Source organism: Lytechinus variegatus, chromosome 15 (genome assembly GCF_018143015.1).
Source record: "Lytechinus variegatus isolate NC3 chromosome 15, Lvar_3.0, whole genome shotgun sequence".
Lineage (NCBI taxonomy): Eukaryota > Metazoa > Echinodermata > Echinoidea > Temnopleuroida > Toxopneustidae > Lytechinus > Lytechinus variegatus.
Window position 1 is genome coordinate 21,258,184 of NC_054754.1, and position 17,124 is coordinate 21,275,307.

A 17,124-nucleotide genomic window follows, 5' to 3' on the forward strand; every position below is an offset into this window, starting at 1 on the left:
AAAGGCAGATAGATATAAAGAGAGACAAAAAAATAGGGAAAAAGGAAATTCGATGGAAAAATTGGTACATGTTTTTTTATTTTATTTGCTACGTAAATGATACCATAGCAATAGCACGTCATCACAAGCAGCCTGAAAAGTGGGTGTGAATAGCGAGAGCTAGCGAGCGTTCCAGCCGAAGCTCCCGGCACTCTTTGCACTATGACCGGTCTCTCAGCACCCTGCGGCATTTTTTTTTTCACGTAGGATGATGGCTGCTTCTCAATGAATTGACCTGTATCTGCTTGGTTAAAAGGTGCAAGAGGTCTATTGCTTACCAAGACATCTACAGAATAGAGAGTTCCATCTATTATAGGTGACTGTCTCCACCAAAATAAGGTAAATGGTGATTGGTGCCGGTGGTTCAAAAAAGGCAAAGTCTGCATGCGCACGAAAGAATAACTTTTTAAATTAAAAAAAAATCAAGTTTAGGTGCGCAGACTTAATTGAGTTAAGTCTAGATTTTAACATAAATTTCTTATTTCACAAAATTTTTCAGTTGATAAACATATTGTTCCTTACAATACATTAAGTTGTCATGAGTAGGGTTCATGTTCAATTAGTGATCAGAAAATTGAAAATCGCGTTTCAGGAATCGTATACCAGGTGTTTATAACGCTTGCAATACCAACATTTGTTGGGTTTTCTTTGCCTTGTACATCAGAATTTATAAGTTATTAACATTTTAAAAGGAATTGATGGTACATGTAGGTACATAAACAATTCAAAGGAAAAGTAACAATTGAAATGTAAGTTACACAATTTGCTTACCGAGGCTCTTATTACAATGATCTGCCAAGTGATGTTGACATGCAAGAGACAATGTCTATAGGTTCAGGAGTAAAGACTGAAACAAGTTTGCAGATGCTATATTTACATACATACATATACAGTATTTATATGACTACTGCAGCTTCATGAAAGAAGTTTCTAAAGTGCAATTGCACACATTATATCCACATAGTCTGTGTTTGATGGTTTAAAGCCATGGCGGGTTTGATGAGTTCAAAGCCAAAAAAAGTATGCAGTCCTTTGATATGATAGCATTTGAGGTAGGTTATGTCAATTTGACCATTTCACACAGATACTTATTGTTTAATGTCAGTGCAGGGAAGTGTTACGTGAATGTGTAATAAGACATCAGTGAAGATGTACAAACTTGGTGCTTTTAAGAAAATAATGCTAAACCTTCTAAATTTTCTGGATGTTTGAAGGTCATTGACCTTTGTCAGTTAATAATTTGGATGATTTGCCTTGATACTAAGCAGTATTTTCATCCCCCAGAACTGTAATTGATGCAAGTTAGACCCCTGTTACATCTGAAAGTTTCCTACCCGAGACCCGACCGAGTCCACTTGCAACCTTGACTGGATTATTGGTGGATTAGCTTCGCGAACGGACGAGTCCGAAATGTGGTCTGTTTACATTACAGTGTTCATTCCCTCCCCTATCGCCCTATCTGTACTGTTTCGAGCGGCATCCGATTGCTGACACCTTTAAAGGCGCTCTCGATCTAGGCTCCGAATAATTCGCGCGCGCTAATTGAAGTTACCCGAGATTCTGAAAGAATGCTGATCCCAGCAGTCGTTGAAGATATGATCGACTTGAAAAGGATACGTTTAAAATGCTTCTTTTCACTCAAATCAAAGACTTTATCAACGATTCACATGTCGCATGCCGCAAAAACATTCGAAGAACGACGGGGCTGGGGAGGGGATAGCACGCACTATACGACGTAATTTGACAGCTGGCGAACGGACCGAGATAGGTTCGAAAGCTTGTGTGTGTTTACATCTACGAATCGGTGGACCGGGGCCGGCCCGATACCTACCCGAGACTACCTCTGGATGTGGTCTCGGGTAGGTTCGCTAAAAGGTGGCCCGAGGTAGGTTTGGGATGTTTACATCTGATTTCTTTCCGACCCGAGGTAGGCCCCGGGCCGGCCCGAGGTAGGGAATCTCTCAGATGTAACAGGGGTCTTAGTGCTAAACAATAACTGTCATTCAAATATGTGTCAATCTGGAAGAAATGTAAAAATTAAGACATTGCAAATTTTATTTATCAGATTTTCATGTTTCAACCTTATCACACAGGTCTATGACATGGCCAAACCTACTTTTCAACCATTAGACAGTAAAGAAGAGTATGTTAGCTTTAATTTGATACCAAGTTTTGTAGGTTTAGGCCAAGTTTTAACAAAAATATTGATGTTTTCCCAAAAATTTCACCAAAACTTGCATTTTCCCATTGACTTTGCACAGGCGGCGCCGCTTCCGGCACCACCCTTCATCACCTCTGGTGTCCTGACTTTTGAGAGCTATAAGTCAAGTTCTCTAAAGTCTACAGCAATGAAACTTTCCAGGCTATTGCCTTATTAATTCAGCTTTAAAATGATACTAAATTTGTTGGAATAGCCTCTATGGTTTTGAAAATAATTAAGAATTACTATAGCACGAAGCCAAAATGTGTAACAGCACCACCCTTTTTTTTTTGGGGGGGGGGAGCTCATGACGCATGACCTGAAAGTATATGGATCAAGTTCATGAAATTAAGACATGAGAGTAATCAAGTATCATCGAACATCCTGTGTGAGTTTCAGGTCAAATCACCAAGGACAATAAACTTTGGCCACATTGATATTTGTTGAATTGCCATCACAGCTTTGAAAGTTTATGGATCTAGTTCATGAAACGTGGACATAAGGGTGGTAATCAAGTATCAATGTTCGATTTGAACGAGTCTTAGGTCACATGATCGAGGTCATTTAGAGTCAATGAACATTAAGTATTCTATTTTTTCTGTGAATAATTAGTATTTGTGTTCAAAGCCAGCATAGCTGCTATATTGTGTAATGCAGGCAAGACTGCCAGTGGCATTCCACTTGTTAAATAGGTCGAACATATATGAATGCCTTATGTAAGGTGCACAATATCTTGGACTTGTCCTGAAGGTGGTAATGGTGATGATGATGATGACGATGATGATGATGAAGATGATTGGAGACAATGATGATGACGATGATGATGATGACAATGACGATGAAGAAGATGATGGGGACAATGATAATGATGATGATGATGATGATGATGATGATGATGACAATGATGATGAAGAAGATGATGGGGACAATGATGATGATGATGGTGATTAAGAAGAAGAAGAGGAAAAGATGATGATGATGTCGGTGGATGAATTGATAATGATAAAGGGTACTTATTATGCATTCCCTGACATATGTACTATGAAAGCACATAATATTTAGTTCACTTATTCTATTGATTTGTGTTTGAATTTGTTGCTAGCAATAGTATTTAACAATATACCATTTTTTTTGCTTACTCAGAATGGTGATGGATAGTGCAAACAGGAAGAGTTCTGTAATGCTATGGAGCCTTTATCTTATGGTACTGTTCTCACACGTCTGTGGATCTGACATAAGAAACGTTGATCCCAACGGATATGTAGTCTACTGCCCCTGTATGGGTAGGTATATTAAAGTTTTTGTGTTTCCAACTCAAGTAACATAATGACTTCTCATCCGTATCCTTGTTCAATTTACTGTTTTTTATCAAAGCAAGAGATAAATTCATTTCACAAATATACATGTATGTAAGGGATTAATCTTTCTGAATTTCAACCACAAAAACAAACACAAAAAGTTGAAAATGTTAAATTTCCTTCATGCAGGGAAAAATAATATAGAAAATAATTTTACAAAATAATAATTTTGTTTACTGTTTTCTACAAGTAGAAAAGAGTAAACAAAACTTTTTTTCAAATGTTTGATTTTATTCCTGATATTTGTCATTGATTATTGACCTTTTTCTGTTTAACATCACAACTGAAGAATCAGTTTGGGCCAGAACTTTTGGCTCAATAATCCGTTTTTTGCTGTTTCTGTTTCCAAGTCAGAAAAACAAATGATCTGATAGTACCTTGATATACTTTGTAGATATGTCATCAGAAATAAATATCCAATGGACAAAAAATTGTACATCTTGTTTAGTAAGAAGTATAGGGTCAGAGAGGAGAGATTTAGAAGCATAGTCTTGTGAGAGGGTGAACCATTGATATCAAGGAGGTATTTTAGAAATAATCTTAACAGTAGCTTTCGCCCCACTGTTTGCAAGCATGGTCTCAAAGTATCACAGATTTTTTAATGAGTTTCTTCAATCCATGCATATTTCGATAGTATTGATGCTTTATTGTGTAATGACTGCACCTTGCAGGTCCAGGTTTCATTAACACATTTTCAGTGATTTTTCAGTGAAAATCTTGCTCTGAGCCAATCAGATACTTGGATTTCGGTAGGTTGTAACAATAGTCGGTGAAGATCACTGACTATCTGTTTCTTGAAATGCTGCCCAGGGGGGTGTTTCACAAAGATTTAAGTATGACTTAGGTCGCACTTAAATGTTGACGCGTACATTATAAGCGACGCGCAATCTTATTGATCAATACGCAGTAGTGCGCGTCCTCTTGGCATGATCTGACCAATGCTGTCATGCCTTTTATACCGCGCGCAACAAGACGTTTAAGTGCGACTCTAAGTCATACTTAAATCTTTGTGAAACACCCCCAGGTAAACCCAGCATCAATTGTATAACTTTGGCTTTTCAATAAAGCTCTGTCTGTGGACATGCAGGGACAAAATTATTTGGGGGCTTAGGGTGATTTTGGAAATCGCCCACAAAATGTTTGAAAGCTTCCTAGAAACTTTAGGAGCCCTTGAAAATCCTCATTCATTGCAATGTGTTTTTGTTTTGTAAAACAACCATTTCTTCTTTCGCATTTCATCTCAAAGTAATACATTTACATCATTCTGTGACATTTTCCTCTATTTCTTGAGGGAGATACACAGTTTTGGAGATTTTACATTCTCTTCTATTTCAAAACGATAACTTAACAATACTGATTAGTCGTTGCAAGGTTTAAGCTTATCAAATGTTGCAGATTTAGGCAGTAAGATGTGAGAAGTAGCCAGCGGTTTTGCCTGCATTGTGCACACTACACAGTGATAGCATTCAACATGTGTAACAAAAGAACGCAGAGCAATATTCATAATTCAATCTCTGATCTTGATTTTGTCTTTCAGGTCGTTTCGGTAACCAAGCTGATCACTTCCTAGGAGCTCTTTCCTTCGCTCATGGTCTGGACAGAACCCTCATCCTTCCGCCTTGGAACGATTACGGAAAACCAAGCCGCGCTGTAGGTTTTCCTTTTTTAAAACCATGTTCACCCCAAAACAAGTCGATCTGAATAAAAATAGAAAGAAATGAAACAAGCATGATTATGATAATCCACCATAATGAGATTAAAATAAGAATGACATGACATTTTACAGTTTTTAGCTCATCCGGCCAAAGGGCCGATGAGCTTATGCCATGGCGTGGTGTCCGTCATCTGTCGTCCGTCCACTATTTCAAAATGCTTCTTTGCTTTTATATGATAGTACTACATGTAGAATTTTGAAACTTAAATGTGCTAATTTATGCACATTTTTCAAAATTCACAAAAAAATGCTTCTCCTTTTTTATTTGTTGACCAATTTTGATTTTTTTTGTTCCATCTTGTAGAGCTTTATGAGGTTCACCAAACTTCTATACAGAATTTTGACATTTTGACTAGGAAGATTTTTATGCTAATTTATGCATATTTTAAAAAATTTACATAAAATGCTTCTTCTTTATTTGTTGACCAATTTTTTTTTTTCCAATCTGGTAGAGTTGCATGAAGTTCAACAAACCTTTACACAAAATTTTGAAATTTTGACTAGAAAATTATTTATGCTAATTTATAGGAAATTGGCCTAATCACACAAAAAAATGCTTCACCTTCTTTATTTGTTGACCAATTTAGATTTTTTTCATCCATCTGGTAGAGCTACATGAGGGTCACCAAACTGCCAAACAGAATTTTTAAAAATTATTCATAAATCACAAAAAGTGCTTTTTCTCTTTCATTTGTTGATCAATGTCAATTTTGTTTGCTTTAGCTATATGATAGCTCTAGGTGGGGATACAAAATTTCTACACAGAATTTTGAAACTCATTAAACATGTGAATTTATGCATATTTTTCCAAAACTTACAAAAAGTGCTTATTATTTATTTGTTGACTAAATTTGATTTTTTTCCATCTGAGAGCTACATGAGGTTCTGCACAGAATTTAGAAATTCTGACTAGAAAATTATTTATGCTAATTCATACAAAATTTATTCATAAATCACAAAAATGCTTCTCTGTCATTTCTTCATCAATTTCAATTCTATTTCCTCAATATATATATGTCACCAATATAATTCACTACAGTGTCAACTGGGCTGAAATTAAAAATTGTGTTAAATTTCGTTGCAAGATGCCGGATGAACTCCACATCATTGATGTGCTAGTGTATTTTTATAATTTCCTCGGATTCGTTAGTTCAAATCTTATTTGTTTCCTGCTTTCAGGCTCAAATTCCGTTTGACAAGTACTTCAAGGTTGACCCGCTCCGTGAATATCATCGGGTCATCACCATGGAAACCTTTATGAAGGAGTTAGCTCCTTCTTTATGGCCAAAGGAGAAACGTACAGGTACGTATGAAGTGGCACCCCATTTCTTGAAACTCTCCCCCCCAAAAAAAAAAAAAACAGGAAAAAATGGGGGGGGGGGGAATGAATGAAAAATGGAAAGAAAAGGTTCATTGTTAAATCATGAACATGTTTTCTGGAATTGATAGTGTTTCTGAGAGATGTTCTTAAAGCTAAGTATGAGTTCTGGTTTAGAATTCAAATTTTAATAGGAAATTTTAAGGGGCTATCCTGACGGTTTCTCTTTAGCAGGGGTGTGAGAGTTCAGATTTTTTTTCTGATTTCAGATTTTGTTGTGATTTTCAGCTTACTTTCAGGTTCTAATTGGCTTTCCTCTGTACAAAGAGTATGGGAGCTCTTTCTATTTCAGACTTTTTCAATACTCTTCAGTTTTTTCAGATCTTTTTATTTGTGACCACTCACACCCCTGCTTTAGGGCAGAGCCCTTATTTGCATGTATAACAACTCATATGAATTAAAATAATTCAGGGGCCCGCCTTACAAAGAGTTATGGAGCGATCGTAACTCTATGGAAATCCATCAGTGTCATATTTTTTTCGCCAGGAAATTTGCCCAATGCCCTATGTAAACAAAGAGAAGCACAGTGAATTTTCAACAAAAAAATGAATGAATGAATACACATCATAGTTAGAAAATATTTTGAACAAACATGGGTAATAGATGTTGCTGGCCATCCGTAGTTGTGAGTGATCAGATCAATTGCAAAAGATGGGGCCCAGGATTGCTTAAAATGATAATATATTACTATGTGGAGTGCAATGTACCTTTTCCTGAAAAATATACAGTTTTTATAATTCTGTGTATATTTGATCAATTCTGTGAACATCGTTATTTTTGATGGTAGCAGTACCAGACTTTTTCTTTACATTTAGACTTTCAGTGGAATCTGGAAATGGACCCTGGGTGCCGTTTCATAAAGGTGTTCGTAAGTTAAGAGCGACTTTAAGAACGACTGGTGATCCTTTCTTACGCGCTAAACCATCGCCAATTCAATATACATCTTACCGCAAGAAGGGATCGCCAGTCGTTCTTAAAGTCGCTCTTAACTTACGAACAGCTTTATGAAACACCCACCAGGAATGGTTTTATAAAGCAGTATTAAAGCAATTTAAAAGTTATCCATGATTGGAGCATGTATTTAGGTGCTACATCATACATGTAAACCACATCCCTGTCTTACACAGAATCGCGATTGATCCGATAAACCACAATTATGGAAAGCCAGCAATGCCAACATCTGATATGCATGTATGTTCTCATTTTTTTTCCTAAATATGTGCATTCATACATTCATTGTTATCTTGATAACATTGTGTAAATGTCCTGATGGAAAAATAATGACTTTGATGGATTTCCATACATTTGAAATTGATTGCATCAAAGGCGTTGATAAGCTCAATCACGACTCTTTGTAAGATGGGACCCAGTTTCCATTTACCTCACCCGTATTGAATGCAGCACAAAGTGGGCAATGTTGTTGCGGAAGGAAAGTCTGTCATGGGCAGGTATGGTGATAGTCTTTAAAGGGCAAATCCAACCCGAATAGCAAGTTGTTTTTTAGAGGAAAAAGAAAAATCAGACATGTAAATGGGTGAAACTTTGAACAAAATCGGACAAGCAATGAGAAAGCTATGAGTTTCAAAAAGTTCTTAAAATTTGAAATCACTATACCCATGGAGACTTGAAATTGGCCACATTGGTGATTTCGTGGTGATTAAATGCAAGGTCTAATCTTCCATTTACTCCAATACATAAAATAAGATGTCATATTTTTCTCAAAGTTTCTACTTCAAATTCTATTTTTCTTTCAATTTGTCCCTAAACTTGTCCTAATTACACAGTTGTCAATTTGAAATTTACATAGTCTTGTGGATCTCAATATTACGATAGCCATGATAGCTTTTTTATTGCTTGTCCGATTTCTGTCAAACATTCACCATCTTGTTCTACTTATTTATCTTCTCTCTTACACAGTTTATGAGCAAGGATAGACCCCCCTTTAGTAGTCATGGAATGCAAACATGCTTTATGATAAAGTGGTCTTGCACAGAAAATATTAAAATTACAGGCCCATTTTTGTTCCAGGATTCTGTTACCGTTTCAGAGATGGGACGGACTGCAAGATGAAGGAGGGAAATCCTTTCGGACCATTCTGGGACAACCATCACATTGACTTCTTCGAGTACAAGGAATATGGCCCACTTTCCTATAACACCCATTTGCCTAACGCAAGAAATATGTGGGAAGCCAAGTAAGATATTTTAAAAAAGTTTTAAGGAAAATGACATTCTTCAAACCAGTTGAATCAGAAAAAAAAGAGAAAAATGAATAGTAATAATAAAAGCCAATTTTTATAAAGTGCTTTTCTCAGAATGGCTCAGAGCGCTTTACAGCATATTATTACCCCGGTCATTGGATTCATTTCAATCCCGCACAAAAAGTGCACAATGTCCACTCCTTGGAGAGCATTCCTTGCATTCATCGCAGCCTCATTATGGCGCTGGCAAATGTAAACAAACAATATCTTTCGCATCCTACCGGGTACCCATTTAGCACCGGGGTCGAGAGTGGCAAACTGTGGATTAACACCTTGCCAAAGGACGCTAGACCGTGGTGTGATTTGAACACACGACCCTTTGTTTACAAGGCGAGGGTCAGAACCACTACACTATGGCTCTTCCACAATGAATCAAGGAAATGGACCAATTAAAGTTTGAGAAATATTGAATGAATGACGAGGAAGTTATGAGTATAATATGGCAATTGTCCTCTTGACAATTAACCCAGGAGCTGACCGTGTATTTACCCATACTCACGGGACAAGGGTAGATTATGGTCAAAATATCTAGCAAGATAAATTATGAAAACAGAAATTATGCACTTACCACGATTATATGGATGAAGGTCTAACGAGTGGCAGTTTTCCTGACATCTGGGCACAGACTGGAACCTCAAAAAACGAAAAGTTCTCTCCTACCCCCGTTTCGATCGACCATTTCGTTACAATTCATAACAAAAATGGCCGATCGAGACGGGGGTAGAAGGAGAGAACTTTTCGTTTTTTTGAGGTTCCAGTCTATGCCCAGATGTCGGAAAAACTGCCACTCGTTAGACCATCATCCATATAATCGTGGTAAGTGAATAATTTCTGTTTTCATGATTTATCTTGCTAGATATTTTGACCATAATCTACCCTTGTCCCGTGAGTATGGTCAATTACATGGTAAGCTCCTGGGCTCCCACCCGCGTAGCGGGCGGGAGTTCCCTGGGTTACTTGACAATGTGACCAAGACATGATGTCACACATGATGACCTTCCCACTACTTTTGTTCATGTTTCACTTCATTGTCTCTTTGTGTCTGTGGGTACATCAGGGTCCCGTCTTACAAAGAGTTGCGATTGATCCAATCAATTGCAACTATGGAAGGCCAACAATGTTAACACCTAAACTGTATGTTTGTTCAAAATATTTCATTACCATGATGTATATTCATTCATTCATTGTTTACTTGGAAATTCAGTGTGCTTCTCTTTGTTTACAAGGGACATTGTTCAAATTTATTGCAGAATATACTATGACAATGATATATTTACATAGAATTGATTAGGGTCACCTTGTAAAAAGAGTGGAGAGGAAGGGGATTTCCCCCTAATCAGCCTCGTACATGACTATTCAAATAATTCGCTGGAAAGTCAATGTGCTTTCATGAAATGCAAAGTTGCTATCATAGCAAGTTGCAAGTATAGCAAGTAAAAGCTGCTATTCTACCAGAGTTGCTATGATAGCAACTCTTTATGAAATGGGCCCCTGATCAATCGTAACTCCTCGTATGACGGGACCCTGGTGTTCTGTTTATTAGAGGGCATGTCAGAGTTTGAAATATTATAATACGCAAAAAGAGACAGGATATCTCTCTGTGTCCAGCAAAAGGGAAGAGTTGTTCATGTTTGACACCACTAATTCGGGTCTCATTGCCAGTGGGAGAATATCAGTAGTATGATATTTTTGTCAATATTCAAATATCCAAAGATTTCGTATTGTTTGTCCATTTAAAAAAGAAATCATTGATCTCATTCTTTGATGTCTATATTTTACACAAGCTCCCTCCCTTGTTCCACGGTTGCAATACTCTTTGCAGACCACTTGTGATAGATAAAATTTATTATTGAGAAGTAACAAAAATTATTACTATAATGAGTTATCATTATTTCCTGTCATTTAGAAAGAAAACTGTGAAAGGAATATCCACTGCAAATAATTGCCCTTCTGTGCCATGTTTGATTATTCATGTGAGAATTTAATAATAAAACAAATGTTTTTGTGTGCCTCTAAATGTCTCATCTAGGTTCCCAGTGTCGGAGTACCCTGTGATTGCCCTCTCTGGCGCCCCTGCCGCCTTCCCGGTGACCCAGGAGAACAGACAACTCCATAAATATCTGCACTGGTCTGAAGAAATAGACGGGCAAGCAGATCAGTTCATTCAGGAGAACCTTTCAGGGGGACCGTTTGTCGCAGTGCACATGCGACAAGGGTCGGATTGGGTGAGTTCGGGGGAGCTTTTCAAGAAACAAACAGTCCCTGATTTTCACTGACAACTGTTATAAGCTACAGGATTCCTTTCCTGTGATTGGCCCAGAACAAATTTGTCTGAGAAAATCACTCCAGTCAAACCTGTCTGTGAAGGGCACATGAGGGAAACAGAGGAAAGAGGGAAACAGGGAAAGTGGCTACCGTAGGCAGGTACAGTAGCTTTTGTAGACGGGTTCTACAGTGCATCCCACAAAAAAAAAGGAAACCCGCTTTCAGAGATAGATATCATAGTTATTAAATATTTTTTACTGTAAATTTGATGCTTATTTGAAACCAACAGCTTGGCAAATCGTTCACTTATGGCAGATTACAAACAAAAATATTGAGGCATATCAGAAACGATTAGCGGAGAATCTCACGTGTGAATCTGAATCGACTCTCATTTCAGGGATCAGTGAGAGAAACTTAACAAAGAATACAAAAGAAATGCTAATGAGCCAATCTTCGATTACGCACAATGGTATGATGAACCAAATTTTCTGCGCAAACCAGTTTCGACATTAAAATTTCAAACTCATCTTGCTCATTAATGCGTGAAGTGTTCGTCTCATATCAGGCATCAAAGTAAAGAGGAATAACTGAATTATGTGATTATGTAAATGAAATAGCATATTTCTTTTGCCTTTTAATTAAAAACACAAGAATCTTGGTTTCCTTTTTTTCTGGGACGCACTGTATAACACTCATTCCTTTTAACTGGGAGACAATTTTGATGGACACATAAGACAGATTTTCACTACAGACAGGAGGCAACTAGAACAGGTTTGACTGTTTGAGACACGAAACACTTCCCACCCTGTAGGGTGTTTTAAAGCTCAAAACAATTTGTTTACAGAGACAATGAAACATTAGTGGTCATAAAAATATAGCTTTTTTCTCTTTGCCCCTCACCCCAAAATGTCACAGAGACCTTTTTTGTTGGGGAGGGGGGATGGGCAAAGAGGAAAAAGCTGCACATGTAGCTGAATTAAAGGGCAAATCCACTTTTAATAAAAAGAGGAAAATCCAACAAGCATAACATCGAAATTTTAATCAAAATCAGATGTAAAATAAGAAAGCTATGACATTTCAAAATATTGCTTAGTTATGTCTAACAAGATCTGCATCTAGATATACTTGTTTTTTGTATAATCGTTATCATGTGATTTTGAAATTTTAAAGAAGTTTTCACATTTTTAAGTTTTGCTTCATTTCACAAAACAGTATCGTGGTCAGTTAGGGAACCAAAGATTTCACCTAATTGCTATTCTATATTTCATGATATGAAACATGAAGGATATTTTCCTCTTTATGATGTGAAACAAATTTTGATACTTCCCTGACCATAGATTACTATTGCTCCAATCTATTGTCATTTAATAAAAAGCTTCTATTTTTGTGTGAAATCTCATCTTCATATTTGGAATATTTTACAATTCTCCATGTACGGTAATAGAAAAGTGATAGTGTGTGTCATAGTTGTGCTTTGTGAAAAGAAGTACAATTTTAAGATGCGATATACCGGCTAACTTTTTATATTTGTTTTATGTTGGATTTTTATGAAATTTTCAGTGTTATGCTTGTTTGACTTTTCCCTTTAAATATATTAATTCAATTTTTGTTGCGGTGGAATTACCCTGTGCATGTACATCTCTGAATTGTTAAAGGCCAAGTTCACTTCAGAAAAATCAACAAGCGTAATGCTGAAGATTTCGTCGAAATTGGACGTAAAATAAGAAAATTATGACATTTTAAAGCTTAGCTCACTTTTCATGAAACAGGTATATGTAAAACTCGGTGATATGCAAATGAGAGAATCGATGATGTCCTTCATTCACTATTTTGTTTTTTATTGTTTGAATTATACAATAATTCAATTTTTACCAATTTGACAATTGGACCCTCTTGTTTGAACCACAGAATATTAAAACAGTGGCAATTCCACATGTTCAGGGAGGAATAAACTATTGTTTCACATGACAATGAGGAGAAAATAATTATTTTTTCATGTGATGAAATACAAAGAAATATTTAGTGGATGATGTCATCTGTCTCCTCACTTGCATACTGATCAGGATGTGAATATGACTGTTTCGTTAAATTGAGCAAAAATTTGAAATGTCATAACTCTCTTTTTTTCCAACCGATTTTATGATCTGTTCAGCATTTTTCTTTGTTTCTTCAAACCAACTTCTTGTTGGGATGGACTTGTCCTTGAAAGAAGTTTTAATATTACTTGTTGTTACAATTCATTTGATCCCATAGGTCAATGCATGCAGGCATGTGAAAGACGCAAAACAGCTCTTTGCCTCGCCCCAGTGCCTCGGCTACCAACAAGAATTCGGCTCTCTGACGGACGATCTTTGTATGCCATCGTTTGACCTCGTCAAAGAACAGATTAAAGCCGTTGTCAAAAAGATCAAGGCTGAAGGGGTGTTTATTGCATCGGATGTAGAACCTGATGTTAAATCTCTGAAAAAGTTTCTTCCCTCAAAGGTAAAACCGATATAATGTTAAATGAGTAATAATAATGAAAATGAAAAGTAATAATAATAATATAGGGTATTTATATTGCGCACATATCCACCTTGTTAGGTGCTCAAGGCGCTGCTATATTACCCGGCTAAGCTAGGCGTTCAGAGCGCACAAGGAATTATTTCCTACCGGTACCCATTTACCTCACCTGGGTTGATTGCAGCAGATTGTGGATTAGTTTCTTGCTGAAGAAATTACGCCATGGCTGGGGTTTGAACCCATGACCCTCTGTTCCAAAGTCTGGAGACTAATCCACAGGGCCACAATGCTCCAGAGTAATTACTTTATTGATAAGTTCCTTTATTCTTTCATTATAGGAGTTTTTAAAACAATCTATTAACATTTTCTATTGTATTTCCATATTTTTATTCTATATTTGCTAATAGATTTATTTCCTAATGTATTTCTTCATATTCACCTGTTTTAATTATTTCGCTATCTATTGGTCCATTCATGCATAATGATTGATTGATTTATCATATTAGTCATATTATAGTATGATCGCACATGATTCATATTTTGGTAATGATTTCAAAATTTTACAAGTACCTTATTTCTTAACAGATTTTGATGAAATTTTCAACAGTTTTCGTGTTCAAGTTTACTCTATTTTTTATGTGTACAGCCTGGAGTACCCCTTCCAATTTCTATGTAATATACAATTCAATGTATTGATAAATGGATGTAAAATAAAAGTTTTACAAACATGTCGGAAAGGAATAAACGGTTCTAATAGGTAGGTTTTACTCTATTAAGAGCAGATTTGAATGTACATATATCTTCGGTTACACTTCGTAATTCCGAAACACATAAATTGCCTGTACTTCGATGTTCGTTAATCCGGAAATGTAAAAGGGTTCGTTAATCCGAACATTTGTGGCGTTATTCGGAAGGTTCGTTATTCCGAAGGTTCGATAATCCGAAAACGAAATAAGGTTCGATGTTCCGAAGGTTCGTTAATCCGAAAAACGAAATAAGGTTAGTTAATCATTTAGTTTTCGGACAAACGAACCTTCGGAATTACGAACCTCATTTGTTTTTCGGATTAACAAACCTTCGGAATTATGAATGTCACTTCGTTTTCGGACAAACGAACCTTCGGAATTACGAACCTCATTTTGTTTTCGGACTAATGAACCTTCGGAATTACGAACCTTCGGAATATATAACCTTTGGAATTACGAATGTATGCGGTATCTTCAATGTAATTGATTTTTTCCTTCAGGTCAAGATAGTGCAACACAAACCGTCAAACCCACAAGTTGACCTCGCTATATTAGGCAAGTCTGACCATTACATCTGCAATTGTGTCTCGTCCTTCTCGGCATTCGCAAAGAGGGAGAGGGATGCCGCGGGCAAGCCATCGTCCTTCTGGGGATTCGGGGAAGACTATGAGAGGATCAAGAAGAGGCGGTCGCAGAAATCTCGCAGCGAGTTATGAGGACGGCTTCATTTGTAGTATAGAACTGAATAAATGTACTGATAGATAGTGTAAATCATAAAATGTAAATGGTGTAGAAAGTAATGCAGACATTCATTAAAAGCATTAAAGCATTTCCGGGGGGGTCACTTAGTATGAACGTATGTGCCACGGTCGAGACCCCCATTCTCAGCCCAAGTCCCGCTCCAGAGCATCACCAATTTAGAAAGCCATGGAAATTCCTATTTTCCCCTGTTTCGAAGATCCTCAAATTTGTGGTTTCTAGGGACAGTGCCCTCTGCTCTGATACTCGGTGCAGCACATGGGCAAACTGCGTTCAGTGACAGCGAAAGCTTTGCAGAGCGATTCAGAGGCCGCTGATTGGTTCATCACACAGAAATGTCATGACGGATTTCATGCGTATTCACGCAATGCTCCAAAACATTTGTGCTATTCAATAGCCTTGCACTTTTAGGAATCGTTGATACTAGAGCTGTTCTGGGGACCCCCATTTTAAGAGCAAAGTTTAGTTCCCGAGCCCCCTTTTTACGCTTTGGTGCGGCACAAAGATATCATCTTATAATTTGAGTACCCTTCCTCCCCCGGGGCATTAACACGTATGAAGTGGTGATGGATCTTTATCAAATGATTGGCCCAAATCCATCATATGACCAGTCGTACATTTCAGCTGACGGGAAGATGTTCTAATGACCGGTACAGATGACTTGTTCTATTGACCGGTAATGGTTTTGAGACGAGGATGGCGTATCAAACAACAAGGATGCACATCACTATCTTTTAAAACATATACACATTATGGTTGAGCACTGGAATAATTACCCACACTTCATGCGTGTACACATAATTCTTCTTTATGTCCTCAATTAAGGGGGAAAAAATTAACGGGCGAAATCGCCCCGAGCGGAGGGTGAAAATGCTTTTTTTGACGATTCCAAATGACCCAAGGTTAAATATTGAAATTAATTGATTCTACTAACTAGTTTGCAAATAGGTCATATTTTTTTTGTACAGTAAAATAAGTACAAGAAATGGTGATGGGTGCAATATTGTAGAGTAGTGTTTGTGATCTTTTCTGCTTCTGAAGTTAATTGTGTTAGAAACCTTTGTGGATACTATGTATACCTGCCTCTTGATACAGAAAGTGTTTTAGATTCAGGACTGTTTAAAAAGCTGGTATAAATTCAATGCTTGAATATATATGGTATGGGTTGAACCCTTATTTATAATGTACATGTAATTTTAGAACATGTTAAACTTAAGATCTCACCACGAGAAAAACAATTTTGGAGAGTAACCTCCAAATTTTCAGCCACTGATTGCAGCTTTTGTCAGTGAGATTTCTTCTTGTGTTGAGATGAGATTTAAAAAAAAATAACAGTATAACATTTTCAACCAACTTAGATGAATTTTCATGATTGTATGATGTAATTTATCAGGGAAATCTTGTTCATGGTAAGTATCGTGAGAAATTATGTACAAATTTTAAGAACAAGTCCACCCCAACAAAAGTTTGATTTGATAAAAAGAGAAAAATCCAACAAGCATAACACTGAAAATTTCATCAAAATTGGATGTAAAATAAGAAAGTTATGACATTTTGAAGTTTCGCTTTAATTTCACAAAACAGTTATATGAACAACCCAGTCAGTATGCAAATGACGGAACTGATGACATCACTCGCTCACTATTTCTTTTGTATTTTATTATATGAAGTATGAAATATTATAATTTTCTCCACATTGTCCAGTGAAACAAAGTTTTATTTATCTTTGAACATGTTCAATTACCTTTGCTTAACATTTTATGGTTCAGTCAAGTGGGTCCTTATTGTCAAATCTGCAAAAATTGAAATACATGTAATGTGTAATTTCGAACAATAAAAAAACAAAAGAAATAGTGAGTGAGGGAAATCATTGATTCTCTCGTTTGCTTGTGACTTAATTGTG

General features: G+C 36.7%; 1 protein-coding gene across 1 annotated transcript; it reads left to right on the forward strand.

The window, feature by feature from the left end:
• The first annotated feature begins 91 nt into the window (after window positions 1-91).
• On the forward strand, window positions 92-16,085 carry LOC121429135 (GDP-fucose protein O-fucosyltransferase 1-like). Its single transcript, XM_041626053.1, has 8 exons — window positions 92-378; window positions 3,383-3,522; window positions 5,135-5,247; window positions 6,491-6,614; window positions 8,718-8,883; window positions 10,979-11,174; window positions 13,468-13,698; window positions 14,963-16,085. Exons 2-8 carry the CDS (start codon window positions 3,384-3,386, stop codon window positions 15,176-15,178), a joined length of 1,185 nt encoding a protein of 394 aa, XP_041481987.1. The 5' UTR covers window positions 92-378; window position 3,383; the 3' UTR covers window positions 15,179-16,085.
• Window positions 16,086-17,124: the final 1,039 nt, after the last annotated feature.

Excerpts from the sequence above, each read along its gene's own strand:
- LOC121429135 (XM_041626053.1), top strand. The coding sequence starts at position 3,384 with ATGGTGATGGATAGTGCAAACAGGAAGAGTTCTGTAATGCTATGGAGC. Across the intron at positions 5,248-6,490 it reads ACGGAAAACCAAGCCGCGCT|GCTCAAATTCCGTTTGACAA; the intron begins GTAGGTTTTCCT and ends TCCTGCTTTCAG. Across the intron at positions 11,175-13,467 it reads TGCGACAAGGGTCGGATTGG|GTCAATGCATGCAGGCATGT; the intron begins GTGAGTTCGGGG and ends TTGATCCCATAG.